Here is a 21,935-nt window from a genome sequence, read left to right as displayed (position 1 = left end):
TAGGATGGAAATAGAGGGATATGGTCCTGGAAGGGTAAGGGGTTTTAGTTCAGTCAGGCAGCATGGTCAGTGCAGGCATGGAGGGCTGAAGGGTCTGTTCCTGTGCTGTAAATTTTGTTGTTCTTTGTTCTTTCCTTCTCTACCCACACTTCTCGACTACAATGTGCCTCATAAAGAAATAACCTCAGGATGTCCCAAAGTAATTCACAATCATTATTAATTGCTCTTGAGAAGTTGAAAGCTTTCTTGAGCCTCTGCAGTCCAAGTGGTGTAGGTACACCCACAGTGCTGTCAGGGAAGGTGTTCCAGGATTTTGACCCAGCGACAATGAAGGAATGGTGATATATTTTCAATGCTTATGAAATGTATCACTGGCGTAATGTCGGTAACAGGACAGTCAATTTGTGCACAGTAAGCTCCCACAGTCATATGATAATGACCAACTAATCTGCTTTGTTGGTCAGGAAAACTGGGGAGAAATAGCACCATGGGAAGTTTTATGCCCCTCAAGGGGTCTCACCTGGTACACAGCGCCTCTGACAGTCCTGCACTGCCTCAAGTACTGGACTGGAGTGTCGACCTAGATTTTTATGCTCAAGTCTCTGAAGTGGGACAAGAACCTACTCGGACAAGAGTGAACCACAGCTGACGTAATAATAGGTGGGCGAATTCTCCTGGATTAACTGTGTGTGAAGTTGGACCTGGCAGAAGTAATGAGCTGGAAATACAGTAATTTAGAAATATGTTTTCTGATCTGATCATCATTGTATCTAATTATAAATAACGTTCTGTGGAACTTAATCAAAGCTGTTCATTCACAACAGGGTCACCTGAAAGATAGGTTAAATTTCTGGTAAAGAGTCACAGTTGCTTTTGTCTGCGTGTCAGTAAATTGGATGTGGCATTTCTTGCATGATGCTTTTATTGCAGGTTCACCACATTTGTGATTTTCCGTTTTTTGAAGAATGCCTGACGTATTAACAACTAGAAATAATAGCTTCAGAATCCAGATAACTGCATTTTATGAGCCACAGTTGAAATCATAGCTGCTGTGTTTCCATTGGGTGGGTCGTGCTATAATAATCCTGTCATTGAGCGATGCATTAGGGTTCTCCAGCGTGCTGGAGCCACAAAGCAACAGCTGATCCTGAAAGACATGTAGCTTCCACATTGCTCAGTGTCAGGGAATGAATTATTCCTCCATAATTCCATTGCTCCCAAATCAATCCACTTTTGTGCAAGGCATTAATAATAATATAAATATGTTGTTAAACTGCTAGGGGCCATCACAAACCTTCGGCATTAACGTAACATCTACATCGCTGCCTGGTTAGAGCGTCATTGTTGCAAATTTTATTTTTCCAGTTGCATATCAGGTGTGGATGCCGCTGTCATAACTGTGTCTATTACCAATTCTCGAATGTCCTGATAGTGTGGTGATGGGCTGCCCTGAACTGTCTGATCCTTTGCTCTCTCAGTGTATCTAAATAGTCCAGTACCTTGACCCAACAAAGATGCGGAAATGCCAATGTATGCCAACACCAGGATGGTACGTGAGTTGGATCTGATGGTGTTCTTTCTTATTCACTCATGAGATGTGGGCATCGTTGCATGGCCAGAATTTATTGCCCATTATTAATAGCACTTGAGAATGTGATGGTGATGAGTGACTTTTTTGAGCCGCTGCAGTCCAAGTGGTGTTGGTACACCCACAGTGCTGTTAGGGAAGGCGTTCCAAGATTTCGACCCAATGACAATGAAGGAATGGTGATATATTTCCAAATCAGGATCACTTTACTGATAATTGAGAGTAGACTGATGGAGTGGTAATTGGATAAGTTAAATTTGTCCTGTCTTTTTGTGTGTACATACCTGGGGAATTTTTCACATTGCTGGGTAAATACTAGTGTATTAGCTGTACTGGAGCAGCGTGGCCAGGAGCACGGCAAGTTTTGGAGCACAAGTCTTCAGTACTATTGCCGGAATGTTATCAGGGCCTGTAGCCTTTGCAGTATCTAGTGCCTTCAGCTGTTTGTAGGCATCATGTGGAGTGAATCGAATTGGCTGAAGACTAGCATCTCAGCTGCTGGGGACCTCAGGAGGAGGCCATAGCATCTCTACCTTGCAATTTTCAGATAGTTGAGATCACAGGCCCTGAATTCACTATCAAAGTAGACTTTGAGATTCTGCAGTACATCCTGTAGATAATAAATGCAGAAAGCAGCCAGAGTGAACAGGTGTGGAGGTGGATATTGGATTTGTGCTATTGCAGACTGCAGCAAAAAATAAAAATTAGCAACTGGTAATAATGCCTCATTAAAACTGCTGACTGAATGTGACACTAAATTGTAAATCGCACATCACATCCCACTCATACATTGTGCACACCATGGTCTGGTCCATTAGAGTTTTATCTTGTGAATCTGGGTTTACAGATAATTGCTCCAATGCATTACTATTTGTGGCTGATCTTTAAGGCGAGGAGCACTGCAATGTTTCCACGATTTGACATTCAAAGATGGTTTCTGATTTGGCGATTTGTAACCAGTTAATTGAATAATGTGCGACAGATGTATTTATCCAGGGGCAGGTGAGAATAAATTTGTATTTTCCTACCTGTGTTTTACCCATCTGTGGAAAGTAGATAATTATTTAAATAAATCAAAATTGGAGGGCATGTCCATTTTGCAACCTTCAGCAAACTCCGCCAAGACATGCAATAACGGACCAGGAGATAAAACATCGAGTGAGCAAAACCCATAATTTAAAAAAAGCAATGACATCTGAATAAATGTACAGAGATAATGCCGATGCTTTTTCAAATATGTTCTAGCCTATTAACGTGACAGATTTGTGACCTCTAAACAATAAAATATTGCTCTGTTACAAAGAGATTATAAGATTTCATTTTCCAGAGTAATTCTCTTGCAGCTTTTTTGAAATGATTTATAAAAACCATGTAATTGGAAAGGAATGTAATTGTTTTAATGTGGTCATAATTGATGTGTATACTAGTATTAAATGCACTGTTATCTATGAAGTTGCAGTCCGTTCCCCATCAATATGCTGCTCGCATTGCCAGTCGGGGAAAGAAAAATCCATTTGGCTCATCTGATTCCCAACATGACATATGGTATGTTTTCACTGGGAAAAAAAAACTAATCTTCCTTTTGTTTTTGTCCCCACCTCTTGTTTGTCTAGAATTTCTTCTACCTGCAAAGGAACGCCCTCAGACAAGCGCCATGCTCGCTAGAAGGCTGGTCATTGGAGCGCTCGGTGTAAGAAGCAAGCAAACCAAAGCAGAACTGGAGGCTGAGCGTAAAAAGTTGAAGGAAGCTAGGGGTAAGTTGGACAGTGCATGCGTGCATGTACACAAGAGCAGGAGAGGTGAGCAGCAGATTCCTTGTCTCAGCAGATGTTCCACTCGATATCAGATCAGTTGCAGTGTTGAATCGGGTTACACAAAGTTGATGATTTCTCTGTTCACTATGTAAAATAACCCAGAGTCTTGTCACCTTCAATCCCGCAAGCCATACTTCCTATGAGCTAGTGCTTTACTCCTGTCCAGTGATCAAAATGCTGAAAGGTTATTGCCAATTTAAGTGCTGGTATTGTTAAATTCATTAATCTTTGTGTACTGTGTTAAATGGCTGCCTGTGAATTACCGCCTTGTAAATTCAATGACAGATATTCTATGCCCTCAGTATAATATACATAGGGAGGTTATAATATATATAGGGAGGTTTTAATTTAGTGTAAAGCCTATCAATGCTGCACAACAAGGTTGTACATTTTGTTTGTGAGGGACCTGCCTTTGCCAAATGTGGTAGCTGATTTCTTAATTAATCTTCCTCTGTTATACAGCAAAGATGCTGAGCCAGAATCAAGTGGTGATAATAATGTCATCACAAGTTAGACAGCTGGTATTAATGAAACGTAGCAGACTTTCAAGAGCAAAGTCTTGAGATTTAAAAAAGTGAAAAATCACAAATAGTAAACGAAAATACTTGCATATTGCAATAGTGACAACCTTCACTATCTCACCTCGTGTACGAAGAATAGTCATGTAGGCATGTGACCCAGATGGCACCCAATTCACTGGAGGTGTACTGCCCTTCTGTCAGCACTTGAAAAGAGAAAATATAATGGTTGTTGCTGAGGCATTCCTCATATCCTTTGCCCCACCATTGATAGCCATTTCTTTAGCACAAAGTACCCTCAGAAGAACAGGCCCTTTGGCCCTCCAAGTCTGTGCTGATCATGATCCCCTAACTAAACTAAAAAACTTCTCCTGCCCTCACTCGGAATATATCCCTCTGTTCCCTCCTTATTCGTGTACTCATCTAGATGCTTCTTAAATGCTGCTAAGATGCCTAGGCCCCTCCCTAAGCTCTGGAATTCCCTTCCTAAACAGTCGCCTGCTCCCCCTTTTAAACAGTTCCTTAAAACTCACCTCTTTGACCAAGCTTTTGAGCACCTCTCCTACTATCTCCTTCTGTGACTTTGTGTCAAGCTTTATTTGGATATCAAGCCTGTGAAGCAGGCTTTTTAGAATGGGTCCAAACTAAATATGGAGAGAAAGGCACAGAGGGAAAGCTTCACTCCACCACAGTTTCAGAATATAAAGCATCATGGAGGGAGATTGGGAGAGCTGGAGAGGGGGCTGATAATTTTACTCAAAAGTTTATTTATTAGTCACAAGGCTTATGTTAACATTGCAGTGAAGTTACTGTGAAATACCCCTAGTCATCATGCTCCGGTGCCTGTTCGGATCAATGCACCTAACCAGCTCATCTTTTAGAATGTGGAAGGAAACCAGAGCACCTGGAGGAAACCCATGAAGACACAGGGTGAACATGCAAACTCCACACGGACAATGACCCAAGCTGGGAATGGAATCCAGATCCCTGGCGCTATGAAGCAGCAATGCTAACCACTGTGCTACTGCCCCCTTGGAAAGTTCACTACACGTACCCACGCTTGGAGTATTTGCATAAGCCCTTTGCTTCTTCCGCCAATTGTTGAGTACTGGATGCTGGAGACCAGCAAGTAGCATCTATGGACAAAAATCACAAATAACTGAAAAGGGGACAGAAAATGCTTTTCCCTCATCGTTGGCCATCATTGTTGTCGTTCTTTTTCCCCACAAACATCCAGCTTAGCCCAACGTGACTGGCCCCTGAGGTCTACTTTTTCCCATCTTCTGAGCAGAGTCACTGAGATGAGCTGGAGTCTTCCACCAGTCACCTAACTGGGATCAGCATATTTTAAGAATTGAAACTGAGTACCCAAGACCGCAAGGGACTTCAAAAGTTTGTGAATGTAGCCCAGTCCATCACACAGACCAGCCTCCCGTCCATTGACTTGTGAACACTTCCCACTGTCTTGGAAAGGCAGCCAGCATAAATAAAGACCCCATGCATCCCGGAAATTCTCTCTTCCTCCTTCTTCCGTCGGGAAAAAATACAGAAGTCTGAGGTCATGTACCAATCAATTCAAGAACAGCTTCTTCCCAACTGCTGTCAGACTTTTGAATGGACTGACCTTGCATTAAGTTGATCTTTCTCCCTAGCTATGACTGTAACACTACATTCTCCACTCTCTCATTTCCTTCCCTATGTGCCGTATGCTTTCTCTATATAGTGCACAAGAAGCAATACTTTTCACTGGATGTTAATACATGTGACAACAATAAATCAAATCAAAATCAAATCAAAAAAGCTAAGCTGTGAAGATAGGAAGTTAAACTCAGTAACTCTCACCCATTCACCCTCCGCATGTTTAGATACTCAGGCTTCATATTACCCTGATGTTTGGCATCCTGTAATAATAGTAGCTCATCCTCCTGCATTTCTGATTGATAATCTGTGTAAATAAAATTGTGTTTGATTTGTAGTCATCGCACTGCAGTCATGGGTTTGCCTGAAGAGTTGATAACCAGAAGATCCAGTTGCGCAGCAAGTGCTTGTGGTTTAGAGTGCAGTACCTGATAAGGTGGTGGTAGCAGATTTAGGAGAAGCCTTGAAAAGAGGAAATGGATACATGCTTAAAGAAAACATTGCAGGAGTATGGGGAGAATCATAGAATGCATACTGTGCAGAAGAGACTATTCGGCCCATCGAGTTCGCACCTACTCTCTGACAGAATATCTTAGCCAGACGCTCTCCCCTGCCCTAACCCCACACATGGTTAATCCATCTAGCCTGCATATCTTGGGAACACTTAAAGGGCAATTTGAGCAGGAGAGTAGGACTAACTGGGTTACATTTTGGTAGAGCCAGTGCAGACTTGATGGTCTAAATAGACTCTCTCTATGTTGGGACTATTCAATGACTGTGTGATTTAATCTTTTCATGGAAGTGTTCACACATCAACTTCCAGATACTCCCAGTTTCTAATGTCCTCCCTTACATCCCAGGGGTGGAAGAGGAAGTTGTCCCCAACAATTGGATTGCCTGTCTAAGTAATCCAATTCTGAGTACTTAGGAGTGTCTTCTCGACTGTAATCCCATCTCTCAGTTCATATAACAGTAATAAACCACTTGATTGCTTTTGTGGTTTATTATTTTGTCTAAAGCCCTCTTGTGAAATGACATGTAATCACGATCCTAGTATCCATTATCCCAAAGCGTTACCTAAAAATTTCAATACTGATAACTAAAGACAATATTCAAGTTTTTCTTTTATATGTAAAAAGAATCAATTTCAAGTTGTTTATTGGCATGAATTTTTGTTGAACTGGATTATTTTAAATTCAAATCTTGATATTGAAGGTGTGCTTTGACACAAGGTGACACATCTGTATTCCATGTGCATACAAACACACAGGCTAATTTATATCCAAACCATCAGAAATCTTTCATCAAGTTGCCAAGGGCAAAATATATTCTTGCAAAGTTTCTCTCAACTCTGATTCAGATCCTCACTCTAGTACAATATTTTTTCTGCAGCAACGAATGTCAATAGCATTCTTCTTGGGGGCAAAAGAATGAGTAGCAGACTCATTTTAACATCTGCAGCATTTCGCTTTTGTTTCAGTGAAATAAGGGTTAGTTTTTTCCAACATAAATGCCTTGCTGAAAGCAAATAAAGTGACACCAAAGAAGAATCAACTGGGCAAGTGATTAGCAAATAGGAATCGGGAGTTGGTAGGGGATTGCTGTAATTGTAAAACAAGATATGCAATTGTATTGTAAAGAATACTTCACACAAGCAGTTTATGGGTTGTACTGTGATTATACTGGTTAGTGCAGCAGGCAGCAAAGAAGGCAAATGGCATGTTGGATTTCATTGCGAGACGTTTCGAGTACAGGCGCAGGGATGTGTTGTTGCAATTATACAGGGTTTTGGTCAGGGTACAGCTAGAATATTGTGTGTAGTTTTGGTCCCCTTTTCTGAGGAAGGGTGTTTTTGTTCTCGATGGAGTGCAGTGAAGGTTTACCAGGTTGATTCCGGGGATGGCGGGACTGATGTATATAGGTTAGGATTGATTTCGCTGAAGTTCAGATGAATGAGGGAGAATCTCATGGAGACTTATAAAATTCTAACAGGACTAGATGGGTAGATGCAGGGAGAATATTCCTGATGGTGGGAGAGTTCAGAACCAGGGGTCATAGTCTGAGGATTCAGGGTAGACCATTTAGGATGGAGGTGAAGAGATATTTCTTCACCCAAAGAGTGGTGAGCCTGTGGAATTCATTACCACAGGAAGTGGTTGATGCCAAAACATTGAATGTATTCAAGAGGCAGCTGGATATAGCACTTGGGGTGAATGGGATCAAAGGTAATGGGGAGAAAGTGGGATTAATTAGGCTTTTGAGTTGGATGATCAGCCGTGATCATAATGAATGGTGGATCAGGCTTGAAGGGCCAAATGACCTCCTCGTGCTCTTATCTTCTATGTTTCTAACCTGTAACATTCAATTCATCCGTGAGTAAATGGAGACTAGAGGTGTGGGTTATGCTGTGATGGGAATTCTTTTATAACCCGTTGGGCATGGGAGCAATATTGTCACTGATTTTGGTCTTCAAGTAAGGTTAAAGGGATGTTCTTGTCGACTGTCTGCTTGTTTTTAAGACATTTAAGACTTATCTGGATAGACATATGAACATTCAGGGGATAGAGGGATACAGGCGGTTGGACTAGATAGGACAAGGTGGTCGGCGCAGACTTGGAGGGTGCAGGGTTTGATCCTGTGCTGTGCTGTCGTTTGTTACTTTGGAGGGATATGTGATGGGGCAGTAGTGAGATTGGAGTCTAATTAAAATAAGTAGAATGTCAGCAAAGATTAAAATTCCAAACCAAACGTGGATTTAAGAGGGACCCAAATTCACTGAGACACATTAGAATTGGTGGTGATGACAATGTATTTTGGTATTAAATATCCTGACCTTCAGAAAGCATTTGATAGAATCTTTAACACGGGAGAGAAATAAGGAAACAGACTGAGTGGCAAGCGAGAAATAAGCAATTGTATTTAGTAATAGTTCTGGTGGAGATTGTGCTGTTTTTATGTGGTTGAACCAGCGATCCTGCTGATAATTTTTAGAAACTATCTCAGAGTATTCTAAATAAAATGTGCACATTTAAAAATTATTGAAATAATATTTTGTGAAAAGTGCAAAAACCCAAGAAGATTTTTAAAATTTATTCATGGGACATGGGTGCTGCTGGCTGGGCCAGCATTTATTGCTCAACCCTAGTTGCCTGAGGGCAATTCAGAGTGAACCACATTGCTGTGGCTCTGGAGTCACAGATTGGCCAGACCAGGTAAGGATGGCAAATTTCCTTCTCTGAAGCAAATTAGTGAATGAGGTGGGTTTTTCCAACAGTCGACAGTGGTTTCATGGTCATCAGCAGGTTCTTAAGTCCAGATTTTTTTTTATATGGAGCATGTGCAGGAAGATGGGATTAGAAAAGGTTTTGGGTCAGCACGGACAAAATGGACTGAATGGCCCTCATTAATGCTGTTTCATATAGTTGGTTCTATCTACAGAGAAGAATCAGCTGGGCAGGTGATTAGCAAATAGGAATCGGGGGATGGAAGGGAGTTGCTGTAGTTGTAAAGGAAGGAATGCAAGAAGTATATGTGATGTAAAGAGTACTTCACACTTGCAGTTTATGGGTCGGACTGCGATTATAGTGGTTAGTGCAGAACCTGGAATGTTCAAAAGAATAACAGCTTTGACTGGGAGGAAAAGAACAAAGTCTTGATGCTCAGGTAAAAATGAAAATGCTGGAGATCGCGTTCAAATGAGGAAATTCTGGAAACGCATGGTGCGCAATCATCCAAAAGTGGACTTTTATAATAAAATTTCAGACATATACCAAAGTAATGAATTAGAAAATGGTTAATTTTGAGGGACTGCGAATGGGACTGGGAGAAGAAACTGGATTAAACACATTGACAAAGAAATGGAACAGCTGGGGAAAACATTTCAAACAATGATCTGCAGGGTTCAAGGAAAATGTATCTCACTGAAATGTATCTCACAAAAAAGGGTTAGGAAAAAAGCAGCAAAACAATTAGAGTGGCAAAGAAAAGCTACAAAATTAAATTATTAATTTATTAGACTTTATTACACAAATATAAAAAGATTTCACAAATTTTTTAAAAGAAAAAATTGCATAAAGTGACTGAGGGTGACACATGATGAACTCAGAAGTGATGAGAGAGCAGAAATGTTAGGCCATGATTTCCAGTGGATTAGCAATTGAGTCGGATTGCCACACTGTCATAGAGTTATAGAGTCTTAGAGTTATAGAGTTTTACAGCATGGAAACAGGCCCTTCGGCCCAACTTGTCCATGCTGCCCTTTTTTTTAAAACTCCTAAGGTAATCCCAATTACCCACATTTGGCCATATCCCTCTATACCCATCGCACCCATGTAACTATCCAAATGCTTTTTAAAAGATAAAATTGTACTCGCCTCTATTACTGCTTCTGGTAGTTTGTTCCAGGCACTCACCACCCTCTGCAAACAAATTGCCCCTCTGGATACTTTTGTACTGCTCCCCCGCTATGACTTTCAACCTATGCCCTCTAGCTTTAGACCCCCCCCCTACTTTTGGGAAAAGATATTGATTATCTACCTTGTCTATGCCCCTCATTATTTTATAGACATCTATAAAGTCACCCCTCAACCTCCTACGCTCCAGAGAAAAAAGTCCCAGTCTAGTCAGCCTCTCCTTATACCTCAATCCACCATGCCCCGGTAGCATCCTAGTAAATCTTTTCTGCACTCTTTCTAGTTTAATGATATCCATTCTATAATAAGGTGACCAGAATTGCACACAGTATTCCAATGTGGCCTTACCAATGTCTTGTACAACTTTAACAAGATGTCCCAAGTCCTGTATTCACTGCTCAACATCAGCTGAAAATCCAGGCAATTCTATCTCACCCAACCTTCTGACTCAGGCTGGGTAAGAACTGCACACGGCATTGTGCTTCTAGAACTTAGTCGACGAAAGATAAGTAAACCAGGCCCCTTTTTGTATGGTACCAGCACCTGGGTACCAGAGCACTCACCTGAAGGGGGAGGGTAGTATTCATTTGTGGGACATGGGCGTCACTGGCTAGCCATTATTTATTGCCCATCCCTAGTTGCCTGAGGGCAGTTGAGAGTCAACCACATTGCTGTGGCTCTGGATTCACATGTAGACCAGCCCACGTAAAGACAGCAGATTTCCTTCCGTAAAGGACATTAGTGAACTAGATGGATTTTTCAGACAATCGACAATGGTTTCATGGTCATCAGTAGACTCTTAATTCCAGATACTTTATTGAATTCAAATTCCACCATCTGCCTTGTTGGGATTTGAACTTGGGTCCCCAACACGTTTGCTGAGTTCTTGCATCAATAGTCTAGCGATAATACCACTAGGCCATCGCCTAAGGGGTTTTTGCAGTCAGGGAGGAAAGCCTGAGAAAAGGGAGCATGTGCCGGACAGTCCTTGGGTGGGGAGGTAGTCGGGAGTCAGGCCTGGAGGAGGGGGAGAGTCAGGCATTGGTGGGATGTCAGGTGGAGTTGGATTTGGAGGGGCAGACGCCAAGCCTCGGGAGAGGGGTTTGGGAGCATCGGGCCAGGGAGGGGAAGAAGAGTGAAATCTGAGTTCGTAGGGAGGGAGAATGTCGGGCTTGGGAGCCGGGCATAGTTGGGGGTCAGTCAGGGGGAGTTTGGGGGGGCTGCTGTAGGAGACCCTTGGGGTGATTGTTGGGGGGGGTGGTTGGGATGGGTTAATGCTTCAGTTATCCATACGTTATTAGTGGTTTTAATTTTTCTAACTAAGGAAAATAATGAATCCTTTAGTCAAAGATGTAGTGGAAGCCATCTATTAGAAACAAAATGATCATAAATGTGATTTCACAGGGAAGATTAATCTTGACCAACCTTGTTGAATTACTTGAAGTTACAAGAAAGATGGATAAGACTAATCGAGTAGATGCAGCATATCTTGACTTCCAATAAACCCTTTGATAAGAAACTGCACAGTAATGTCAAGACTAAAGACAGAATATCTAGAAGCAGGGAACAATGGATAGTAAGCCATCTACAAAGGGACAAACAGAGTAAATGTTAAAAGTGTCACTTTTAATGGCATGGTGGCAAGTGGTTAGGACTGTTGTCTCAGCGCCAGGGACCCAGGTTTGATTCCTGACTTGGATCACAATCTGTGTGGAGTCTGCACATTCTCCCATGTCTGTGTGGGGTTCCTCTGGGTGCTCTGGTTTCCTCTCACAGTCCGAAAGACCTGTTGGTTAGGTGCATTGGCCGTGCTAAGTTCTCACTCAGTGCACCCGAACAGGTGCCAAAGTGTGGCAACTAGGGGATTTTCACAGTAACTTCATTGCAGTGTTAATGTCAACCTAATAAATAAACTTTAAACTTTACTCAGATTAGCAAATGGTGGGAAGTGGTGTTCCTTGATGCTTTGTGCTGATGTCACTGGTGTTCAGTCGTCACATAAACAATCCGGACTCAGGAGCCAGAAGTATAGTTTCAAAATTAGCTGATAATACCAAATTGGGGGACATACAGAGGAAGCCTGTTACGGAATAGAGAAAGACGTTAACAAACGTGTAGAATGGGCATGTGATTGACAAGTGAACTTTAACATGAGTATGTGTGAGCTAATACATCTCACTGGAAGAGTAAGGAGATCACAGACTAGAAAATAAGTGTTTAATTGGGGTTAAGCCCCAGAGTGATTGCATAGCATGTACAGCACAGAAAGAGGCCATTCAGCCCAGCCAGTCCATGTAAGTGTTTATGCTCCACTCGAATCTTCTCCCACCCTTTCTGATCTAAATCTCCCTATGTAACCTTCTCTCATAAACTTGTCTAGTTTCCACTTAAGTGTATCCATGCTATTCATTTCAACCACTCCCTGTGATAACAAGCTCCATATCCTCCCCGCTCTTTGGATGAAAAGGTTTCTGCTGAATTCCTTTTTTGGTGACTATCTTATTTTGATGGCCTCTTGTTATGCTTTTCCCCACAAGAGAAAATATTCTCTGCACATCCACTCTTCTCAAAACCTTTCATCATTTTAAAGACCTCTATTAGGTTGCCTCTCAGTCTTTTGTTCAAGAGACATGAGTGTGTGTTCTTTGCAAGCTACTCAGCTAGCTCTAGTCCCCTGTCTTTTTCCTCGAGCCCTGCAAATGTTTCCACTTCAGATAGTGACAGTTTTTAAAATCTTATTATGTATGAATGCAGAGGTGCACGAGAGCAGAACTCCAGCAAGGCCAGTGACCTCCAAGTTCCACAATTTAATTTGCCAGTGTACTGGGGAAGTGTTTCCATGACATGTGGAAATGACGCAAGCATTCTCCCCTGCGTCTGATTACCAATCTTGGGACATAGGTAACTCCTAAGACTTGGATTCATCACCTTTATGTTGGCGGTGGTTGTAGTGCTCTCTTCCTGCTAGAAATTGCAAATCATCAATGTAGAAATATTTTGTTAAAGAAAGAAATGCACTTGTATAGGATGTTCCAGAACATTTCACAGCCAGTGAAGTATGTTTGAAGTGTAGTCAGTGTTGTAGGAAATGTGGCAAATCATAGAATCCCTTTAATGCAAAAGGAGACCATTCAGCCCATCAAGTCTGCACCAACCATCATCACACAGCCACTATCCCATAACCCCATGCATTTACCTCGCTAGTCCCCCTAACATTAAGGGACAATTTAGCATGGTTAATCCATCTAACCCACACACCTTTGGACTGTGGGAGGAAACCAGAGCACCCAGAGAAAATCCACGCAGACACGGGGAAATGTGCAGACTCCATGTAGAACGTGACCCAAGCCAGGAATTGAACCCAGATCCCTGGCACTGGGAGGCAGCAGTGCTCGCCACTGTGCTATCTCATGCCACAAACATCAATGTGATGACGATTAGAGAGCAGTCTTTTAGTGATGCTGATTAAGGGGCAAAGACTGCGAAGACATGAAGGAGAACCCAGCTTTAAATAGTCCATCCGAAAGGGCACATGGGGCTGCAGTTTAACTCCTGCGCTGAAAGGTCTATTTAGAGACTAAATAGACTGGGTCTGTACTCATTGGAGTTTAGAAGGATGAGGGGGGATCTTATAGACGTATAAGGTAATGAAAGGGATGGATAGGGTAGAGGTAGAGAGATTCTTCCTGCTCAGAAAGGACAACAGGACTAGAGGCACAGCCTCAAGATAAGGGGTGGGGGGGGGGGGCAGTTTAGAACGGAGTTGAGGAGGAACTTCTTCACTCAAAGGGTGGTGAATCTCTGGAATTTTCTGCCCGTTGAAGTGGTGGAGGCTGCCTCGCTAAATATATTTAAGACGCGGGTTGATCGGTTTTTGGTAGGCAAGGAAATTAAGGGTTATGGGAAGAAAGCGGGAAAGTGGAACTGAGCCACTTCAGATCAGCCATGACCTTATTGAATGGCTGGGCAGGCTCGAAGGGCTAGATGGCCTACTCCTGCTCCTATTTCTTACGTTCTTATGTGCCACCTCTGACAATACGGTAATGCTTGGACTGCACTGCGTGGATCATCTGCTCAAATTTCTGGGATGGAGCTTGCATGCATGACCTTCCGACTGTGTCAAAATTCTGTGGAGGCTTGAAATCTAAAATATAAACAGAAAACGCTACAAATACTCGGGGGGCTAGACGGCAGAGAAATTGTGACCACTGAGCCATGACTGACATATAAAAAAAAAGAGATTTTGACTCTCTTTAGGCATAAACGCCTGCTGAATAATGTACAGCAAATGCCCAGCTTCCGTCTCCAGTTTGCTGAGTGCCTCCTGTTCCTCTGGGATCAGCAGAGCTTTGTCCAGATGCTGCTGCCACGAGTGAGCTGTGACTTCCCCCACAGCATTCTCCCGAGGCAGTCTGCTACACACTGCACCCTTGATTTACAGCTGTAGCCACTAGATGAGGCTATGCAGTAAGATTTACCTCTTCTGGCAACGTCTACCCAATCTGGCTCAGGCCTTTAGGAGAAAAAAGGAATCAAAATTAATCTTTGGAGGTTGTGAAGATAATTTATTTTTTTATATTTTATGTATTACTGAATCAGAAGGATATTCATCTATCTAACTTCCCCCAAGAGTAAAATAAATCTTCATATTGCACATTGAAAAACTTTTGGTCTTAGCAGTGCAAGTTCGTTTGTGTCTGTGCTTGTCTGTATTTTCTGTTGAAAATTTTACTTGTTTAACTTTTGTTATATTTGTTGCTTTTAGACTTGGAGAAGATATTTTCTGTCTGTAGTATGTATTTTTAAAAATTAACCCCTCATACACTTCCTGCCACATTCTATTAAACTTCCAAGGCCCAGATTTATAACACAAACTCTCTATGTATTGTTCTGTAATAATCAAACTCTTCATCTGTGCAGCATGTCCCCTGTGACAGAGAGCCTAATTGCATTGTGACAAAAGTTTACATGGGTTGTTTCCATTATAAATATGAATTTAAAGTTAATTTATTAGTGTCACAAATAGTCTTACATTAACACTGCAATGAAGCTACTGTGAAAATCCCCTAGTCGCCACATTCTGGCGCCTGTTAAGACACACCGAGGGAGAATTTTAGCATGGCCAATGCACCTAACCAGCACATCTTTTGGATTAAGAGGGGAAACCAGAGCACCCAGAGGAAACCCACACAGACACGGGGAGAACGTGCAGAGTCCACACACACAGTGACCCAAGCTGGGAATCGAACCCGGGTCCCTGGCGCTGTGAGGCAGCAGTGCTAACCATTTTATTAAGCAAGTGCTCACTTAAAGCAGTGGTTGCATTCCTTTAAATAAAGCGTGCTTTCCCATAGGAATCAATGTTAAAGCCAGACTTGAATTCCTAAAGACAATCCTTGCTTGGAAAAATCAATGTAAATACTGAGACACTGTACCGTACACGTACAGCGTTGCATATTCCTAGCTAAAATAACTTGCAATTAGGCTTTTAGTTGAGATGTCCCCTCAGATGGGCACTTGAGATCCCTGCAACATTATTTCAAAGCAAGCCAAGTGTCTCCAAGTATCCTCACTAACATTTATCCCTCAATCAGTGGATCATCTGGTCATTAACTCATTGCTGTTTGTAGGATGCTGCTGTACACACATTGCCTAATCTTTTTCCTCCATTCCAATTGTGCGTTACAGAAGCCCCTCATTAGTGGTAAGGCACTTTGGGACACCCTCGGGATTGTTAAAGGTGCTGTAAAAATAAACATAAGAATTATGTTTTTCCTTTGCAAATGCAAGTCTTTTTCCCTGGTGTAGCCATTCAGAAATGAGAGGCTGCAGTTAAATGAGTTAAGGACCAGAGTTAAATGAATAGGAATGTCAAATTAACACTTAGGACGCCATTCATAATCAAAAGTCTGTGCGCTGATCCCTCTCTAACCAGGAATTTGCCTTTCATTGGGTTTTGGGGAAATCTAATCGAGCATCTTATTCAGCATTAGTCATGTTGCTTCCAGATTGTTGAGTTGCAAAGCTCAAAGCAATAACCAGCATGCAATCAAATCTCAATCAGCATAAATATTTTTCCAAATCATATATTTGGGTATAGGCTGATTGAAAGTCAAAATAAAAGTAATTGAGTTTACAAATCTTTTGACCATTCATCTATTTAACCTCAACAGGGATCAAAAGCATAGTTCACACAGAAGAATTATAAGGTTTCTCAACTTAATTGCCTCCGGTAGGAAATTTGGCAGCGAGTTGCAGTTGGAGCGTTCTGGACACTTTGTAAATTTTTCTTTGTGGATTCTATTTCACTCTGAGCTGAACTTTGAGACCCCTTATCCTCTCCATTGCGAGATGGCTTACTTTACGCCTCTGTAGAACCCTCCCGCTACACCCGTACCTATGTTCACCTTGCTGTTGGTGCTTAAAACCTGTTTTTGAAGCAGCGTGGCCACTGAGTTGACCCTGTGCAGCAACTGTCCTTTCTTGGCAAGCTGACTGCGCCCTGGCCCATGCTGGTTGATCTGTAAGCTGATGGAGTGTTTTATGTGAGCACCACTGCACTTGCGACAGAGGTTCTTCAGCGAGCCAGCTGGCTTCAGTTCAGAACATTAGTCTGTCCACAAAACTGACTTGTTTAAACTTGGAGAGACCATGAACACCTGCGTTTAGCCTGTTTCGTGCTAACAGTTGCTGACCTTGATCAGAGAGTCTTAATATTTATGGTGGAGTCAGCCATTCAAGCGCAATCCAGTGGTTTTATAAAATATTGCAAACCAGATTGTTGCTTGATTTTAGAATTTGTTGAAACCTGACCAGTCTTAAAAGCGGCATTGTCTGTTTTTCTGCTACTCCCAGGTTGCACTGTTGACGTAAGCACATTCATCACTTGGCTGTGAAGCATAAGCATTTACGAAAGGTCATTTTATTGTCGATTCTTCAACATTTCTAAGTGCATCATCTCGTGGTTGCTGCTTACCTGTTTGGAAGAATGATAAAAGGCAATCTGCTGCTTTTTTGGGCAAAGATATGACCAAGGGAGGGTGAATAATAATCCTGTATAAATCACTAGACTTCAGTTGGAAAGTTGAGTCCAGTTCTGGATGCTGCACTTTAGAAATGATGTCAAGACCCCAGAAATGATGTGGAGATGCTGGCGTTGGACTAGGGTGGGCAGAGTAAGAAGTCTCACAACACCAGGTTAAAATCCAACGGATTTATTTGGAATCACAAGCTTTCGGAGCACTACTCCTTCATCAGCCACTCAACTGAGGAAGGAGCAGTGTTCCAAAAGCTCGTGATTCCACATAAACCTTTGGACTTGAATCTGGCGTTGTGAGACTTCTAAAGACCTTGGGGAGGGTGCATAGGAGATTTACCAGAATGAGATTTGCCAGGGAGGAGGGATTTCACTTACGAGGCAAGGTTAGAAAAACTGTAATTGTTCTCCTTGGAGCAGGGCAGGATGATGAGGAGATTTAATGGAGGTGTTCAAAATCATGGTGGGTTTTAACAGAGTAAATAAAGAGAAACTGTCTTTGACTGGCAGTGATGTAAGTAACTGGAGGACACTAAGATAAATAGCAAAATCTCCAGAGAAGTTATTATGATCAAAGAAGGATAGTGGAGATAGGTGGCGACTTTCGAAGAGGAATTGGACAATTACCTGCAAAGGAGCTATTTGCCGGGCTATGAATGTTGCCATCCTCACCCATCCACTATTGTTGGTCTGTGATGTCCATCATCCAACTACACCGCGATTCAGGCCTCTTTCCTCTGCCCTCCACCTTGTCTTCTGTCAAAGGTTTCTGTCACTTTTCAGCTAAGATCAAAAGCTGAAATACTGACATTTTCTTTTCGGAATGCCCCTTTTAGTTTGTTTCAGCTTCCCTTCATTTCAATGTGAGTTATATATGGAATTTTAAACATGTCCTAACATCCACATTTCAAAGGCCTCTACTTTCGCAGACATCATGACATAGCATGACAGCAGGTCTCCTGGTAGATGTAGTTACAAACAGCAGTAGTCACTGTCTGTGTGGAGTCTGCACATTCTTCCCGTGTCTGCATGGGTTTCCTCCCACAGTCCGAAGGATGTGCTGGTTAGGTGCATTGGCCATGCTTATTTCTCCCTCAGTGTCCCCAAACAGGTGCTGGAGTGTAGCGACTAGGGGATTTTCACAGCAACTTCTTTGCAGTGTTAACGTAAGCCTACTTGTGACACTAATAAAGTTTTTAAACTTTAACAGGGCAATGGGGAGAGAACAGGAGAGTGGAATCAATTGGATAACTCTCTCTGACACCCAACGTAAGCAAGAAGGGTTAAATACCCATGACCTCTGCTCTGTAATTATATATGAAATAACGTTCTTCTTTCACTTGCAGCACAGAAACTGCTTGCCGCACAGCAGATAGAAGATGCTTGGGAAGGAAGGTAGCGCAAGAAATCTGAGAGATATGCACCGGGTGGACAACAGCGATCGACAGTGTTCTCCGCACTCTGATCTCAGTGTGAAAGTGCCTCAGTCTGTAGCACTGGGAGGGGGATTGAATGCAACACGTGCCTCATGATGTACACAAGTGTTGCATTATCTGGACAGGAGAGAGGCCAAGAAGGCCATGAGAGGGAATCTCTACAAAATGAACTTGTGAAAGGGCAACGAGTGTGCATTTGTTGATGAAGTCACTGGCTGCCTTGCATTGAAGATGCTTTTAAATCTTTTTTTTAAGGCTGTTTCTTTCTTTAATTTGTTGAACAACTACTATCGCCCATTAACAGTTGTATTCCAGTGAACAGGTTTCAGTTGTACCCTGACTGTTTTAAGCAGTAACTTTTATCCACTCCTGGCGTGTTTTGGCTGCACAGATTTAGTCAGTGTGGGTTGCTGTTTTGAATTGGGACAGCAGGAATTATTTCAGTACTATTTGGAGAGGAAAGTTACAGGTTGTTTCAGAATAGTTGGGCCAGTTGGCGCTCTCTCTCTGATAATCCTGAAAACTCTTGGGCTGCTTTCCCTATTTCCTTGCCTTCTATTTTGGCAGCTGTGAACAACCCGTGTCTCAGTCCAGTATGTCTTCATAGTGGCAACAGAGACGGTGTTGCAATGTTGTGGTGTTTTTGTTATCCTCTCTCCTCTCCACCTACCCACCATCTCTCGTGTGGAGTGATCCCATTTCTGTGAGATGCAGGCAGTGGCAATCCCCTCCATCGGTGCATACACTGTCTTTAAAAAACTCTTCATTGCCAGTCTCCTTTTGTGTGACTACAATCAGTAGTTTAAGTTTTGATATATAAACACAGGAGCCACTTGGTCTGATTGTAGTTAGTCAGGAAACCAAGACCTTTGAAACTATCCCTGATGTGTATTATTTTCACTTGGAAGGTAAATGTTTGACTTCCACTAAACGTCAGGAGTGTTCAAAGAGGCAAAATGCTGGGTTATTTTTGGAGATTAATTTAATAATACTGGAGTTTATTTTCTGGTTAAACACACCGTCATTTGGCCGTTATGCTGTGTGATTTAATCTTACAGACATTTGATGCAAAGGCTCAAGTTCTGAAAGATTTTTATCATATATTTATCAATCTGCTGCTTTAATGGAGAGGTGCCCAAGTTAAAAACAGAGGGCATGTAAGGGTGTTGACCAGTTATGACAGCAGTATACAGTAGCTAATGTCATTGATGATGTGGAGTTGCCGGCGTTGGACTGGGATGGGCACAGTAAGAAGTCTCACAACACCAAGTTAAAGTCCAGCAGGTTTATTTGGTAGCATGAGCTTTCAGAGCGTGGCACTCACGCAGTGCTTCAAAAGTTTGTGCTACCAAATAAACCTGTTGGACTTTAACTTGGTGTTGTGAGACTATTTACCATGAGTATTGAGGCAGTGTTAGCTCAAGAGTGGGTCAGACAGGTAACCATTTCCCCCCCACTCTTCCCCCTCAACCTTCACTAAAAAACAAACACATTGCAAAGTTGAATAATACAGAGTGATATGGAGATAATGAGCAAATAGGGTGGGGGAAGCAAAGCGATTTCAAGACCACCCTTTGATTCAGCATTTAGCTGACCTACTGGCTGGAATTTTACCGTTCTGCCCGCCACAGGAATCAGAGCGGGTGAAGGGCAGACAATGGAAAGGTCCGCTGACCTCGGGCAGGATTTTATGGTTTCAGGACGAGCGAGGCCGTAAAATCCCATCCAGTGTGTCACTGGTGGCCCAGTGGGTGGTGACATTCTCATCCCTTAAGCCGCAGGTTTGTGGGTTCAAGTCCCACTCCAGGACTTGAGCGGAATAAATTGAGGCTGGCACTCCTGTGAAACACCGAGGGAGAGCTCACTTTCAGAGATGTGGTCTTTCAGATGAGGCATTGAACCATGGCCCCTCACCTGCCATCTCAGATGGGTGTGGAGAACCCGTAGCGTTATTTTGAGGAAGAGCTGAAGGTTTGAATCTGATGCCCTGACCATATTTACTTCTCAATCAACATCACAAACATTATCTGGCCACTATCACACTGAAGTTTGCTGTGCGCAAACTAACTGTTACATTGCAGTGTCTACATTTCAACACTTCTGTGAACAGCTTTGAGGCATCCACCAGTTGTGAAAGGTTCTATATAATGCAAGTCTTTCTTTAATTTAATCTGTGCTTCTTAAGTTTCAATTTAGGGGCTTTAAGTTGAAAATAAATGGCTTAACTGTTGGAATTAGAATAGGACATGAAGAGAATTTACCAAACCAGCACATTGTCAGGAAATCAAACCCTACTTGCTGACTTCAGCTGAACCCTTCAACTAATTTATCCACCTTTTTATTACGTTGGAGCTCAGTTTGCAGCTTATTCATCGAATGTAATCACCCAAGTAATTTACAGAGCCAGGATCACAAGTGTGAGATGGTAATACTTTGAACTTGTGGAGACGCAGTCAAGGCTGCTGGTTTTGCAGCAACTGAATAGTCAGATTTGGTTCTTGTGTGGAATTTTTTTTAATATATCAGCATTTTGTTTCTGTGATTCTGTGTATTTAACTGTGAAAGGAAAACAGTGACTTGGGGCATGGTGTGGTACTCGAGATATGTTCAATCGTTATTAAGTTGACGATGTGAGGACCCGAAGAGTTGTGTGTATATTTACAGTATTCACAGGTCAGCGCACAGTTCAAACGCTCAGTCACAAATTCTGTATCACTGATTGTAAAATCTGGGCTGTTCACTTGCATGAGAGTGCAAGTTAATCAAACTATTTGTGGTTGCTCTGACTCCCATATTCCTCCATTCCCATGACATCTTTTTTCGGAAGCAGATCTTTCTCTTGAACCTGTTTACTCAATCTGGCTTCAGTGACCTTCTGTGGGGGTAACATGTTATTCCACAATTTGATTATCCTTTCTTTAAAGTCAAGTTCTGTCTGATTTATTTTCATCTGTTAATTTAATTTTTTTTTAACTAATCCTCTCTCAGGAATTTAAACCTCTGGCCATGCTGTGCATTTTCTCCAGAACTGACCTTTCAAAATAGGACAAAAGTTTCAAGCAAGGTATTAATTTACTAGTGACCAGGAACTGAGCTGTGCAAGTACTCACGAGATACGGAAACCATTGTCTTAAATTTTAAAATAAACCTCTGCCATGTATGTCTTTTTAAATATTCAATAAATACAGCAATGTTTTTTGATTTTACGAATCTGTTTTATTTTACATTGATCGTGCAGTCTTGCCAACCATTTTGTGATGGTCATTTCAAATGTGTTTGTCTTTTCAGTTTAAAACAATGTTTTCATTTGAGCTTTTTGTTAAATTGCTTTAGGCCAAGCAACCTCCCTTGGGTAGCTGCTTCCTATGTATTTGTGCTTTGATGGGGTGTTTGTGGTAGAGAATGCTGGGCACCCCCTGCCACTGTAAAGGTAGTTCCAGTTGCCTATGGAACACTGGATTGTCATGCAGAAATTGAATGTCCAACTATCTCC

General features: G+C 42.1%; 1 protein-coding gene across 2 annotated transcripts in view; it reads left to right on the top strand.

Annotated features, from left to right (window-relative positions):
• Positions 1-21,624, top strand: part of r3hcc1l (R3H domain and coiled-coil containing 1-like) — a 169,593-nt gene extending 147,969 nt beyond the window's left edge. For both annotated transcript variants that reach the window (XM_080205928.1, XM_080205929.1), the window contains exons 6-7: positions 3,202-3,342; positions 18,353-21,624. In XM_080205928.1, the coding sequence (XP_080062054.1) occupies positions 3,202-3,342; positions 18,353-18,405 (194 nt within the window). In that variant the 3' untranslated portion in view covers positions 18,406-21,624. The remainder of the gene's footprint in view (positions 1-3,201; positions 3,343-18,352) is intronic.
• The last annotated feature ends 311 nt before the right edge of the window (positions 21,625-21,935 follow it).

Source organism: Carcharhinus amblyrhynchos, chromosome 17 (assembly GCF_965287045.1).
Source record: "Carcharhinus amblyrhynchos chromosome 17, sCarAmb.v2.hapA, whole genome shotgun sequence".
Classification (NCBI taxonomy): Eukaryota; Metazoa; Chordata; class Chondrichthyes; order Carcharhiniformes; family Carcharhinidae; genus Carcharhinus; species Carcharhinus amblyrhynchos.
Note: the sequence above shows the minus strand (reverse complement) of the source record. Positions and strands in the feature narration are given on the sequence as shown.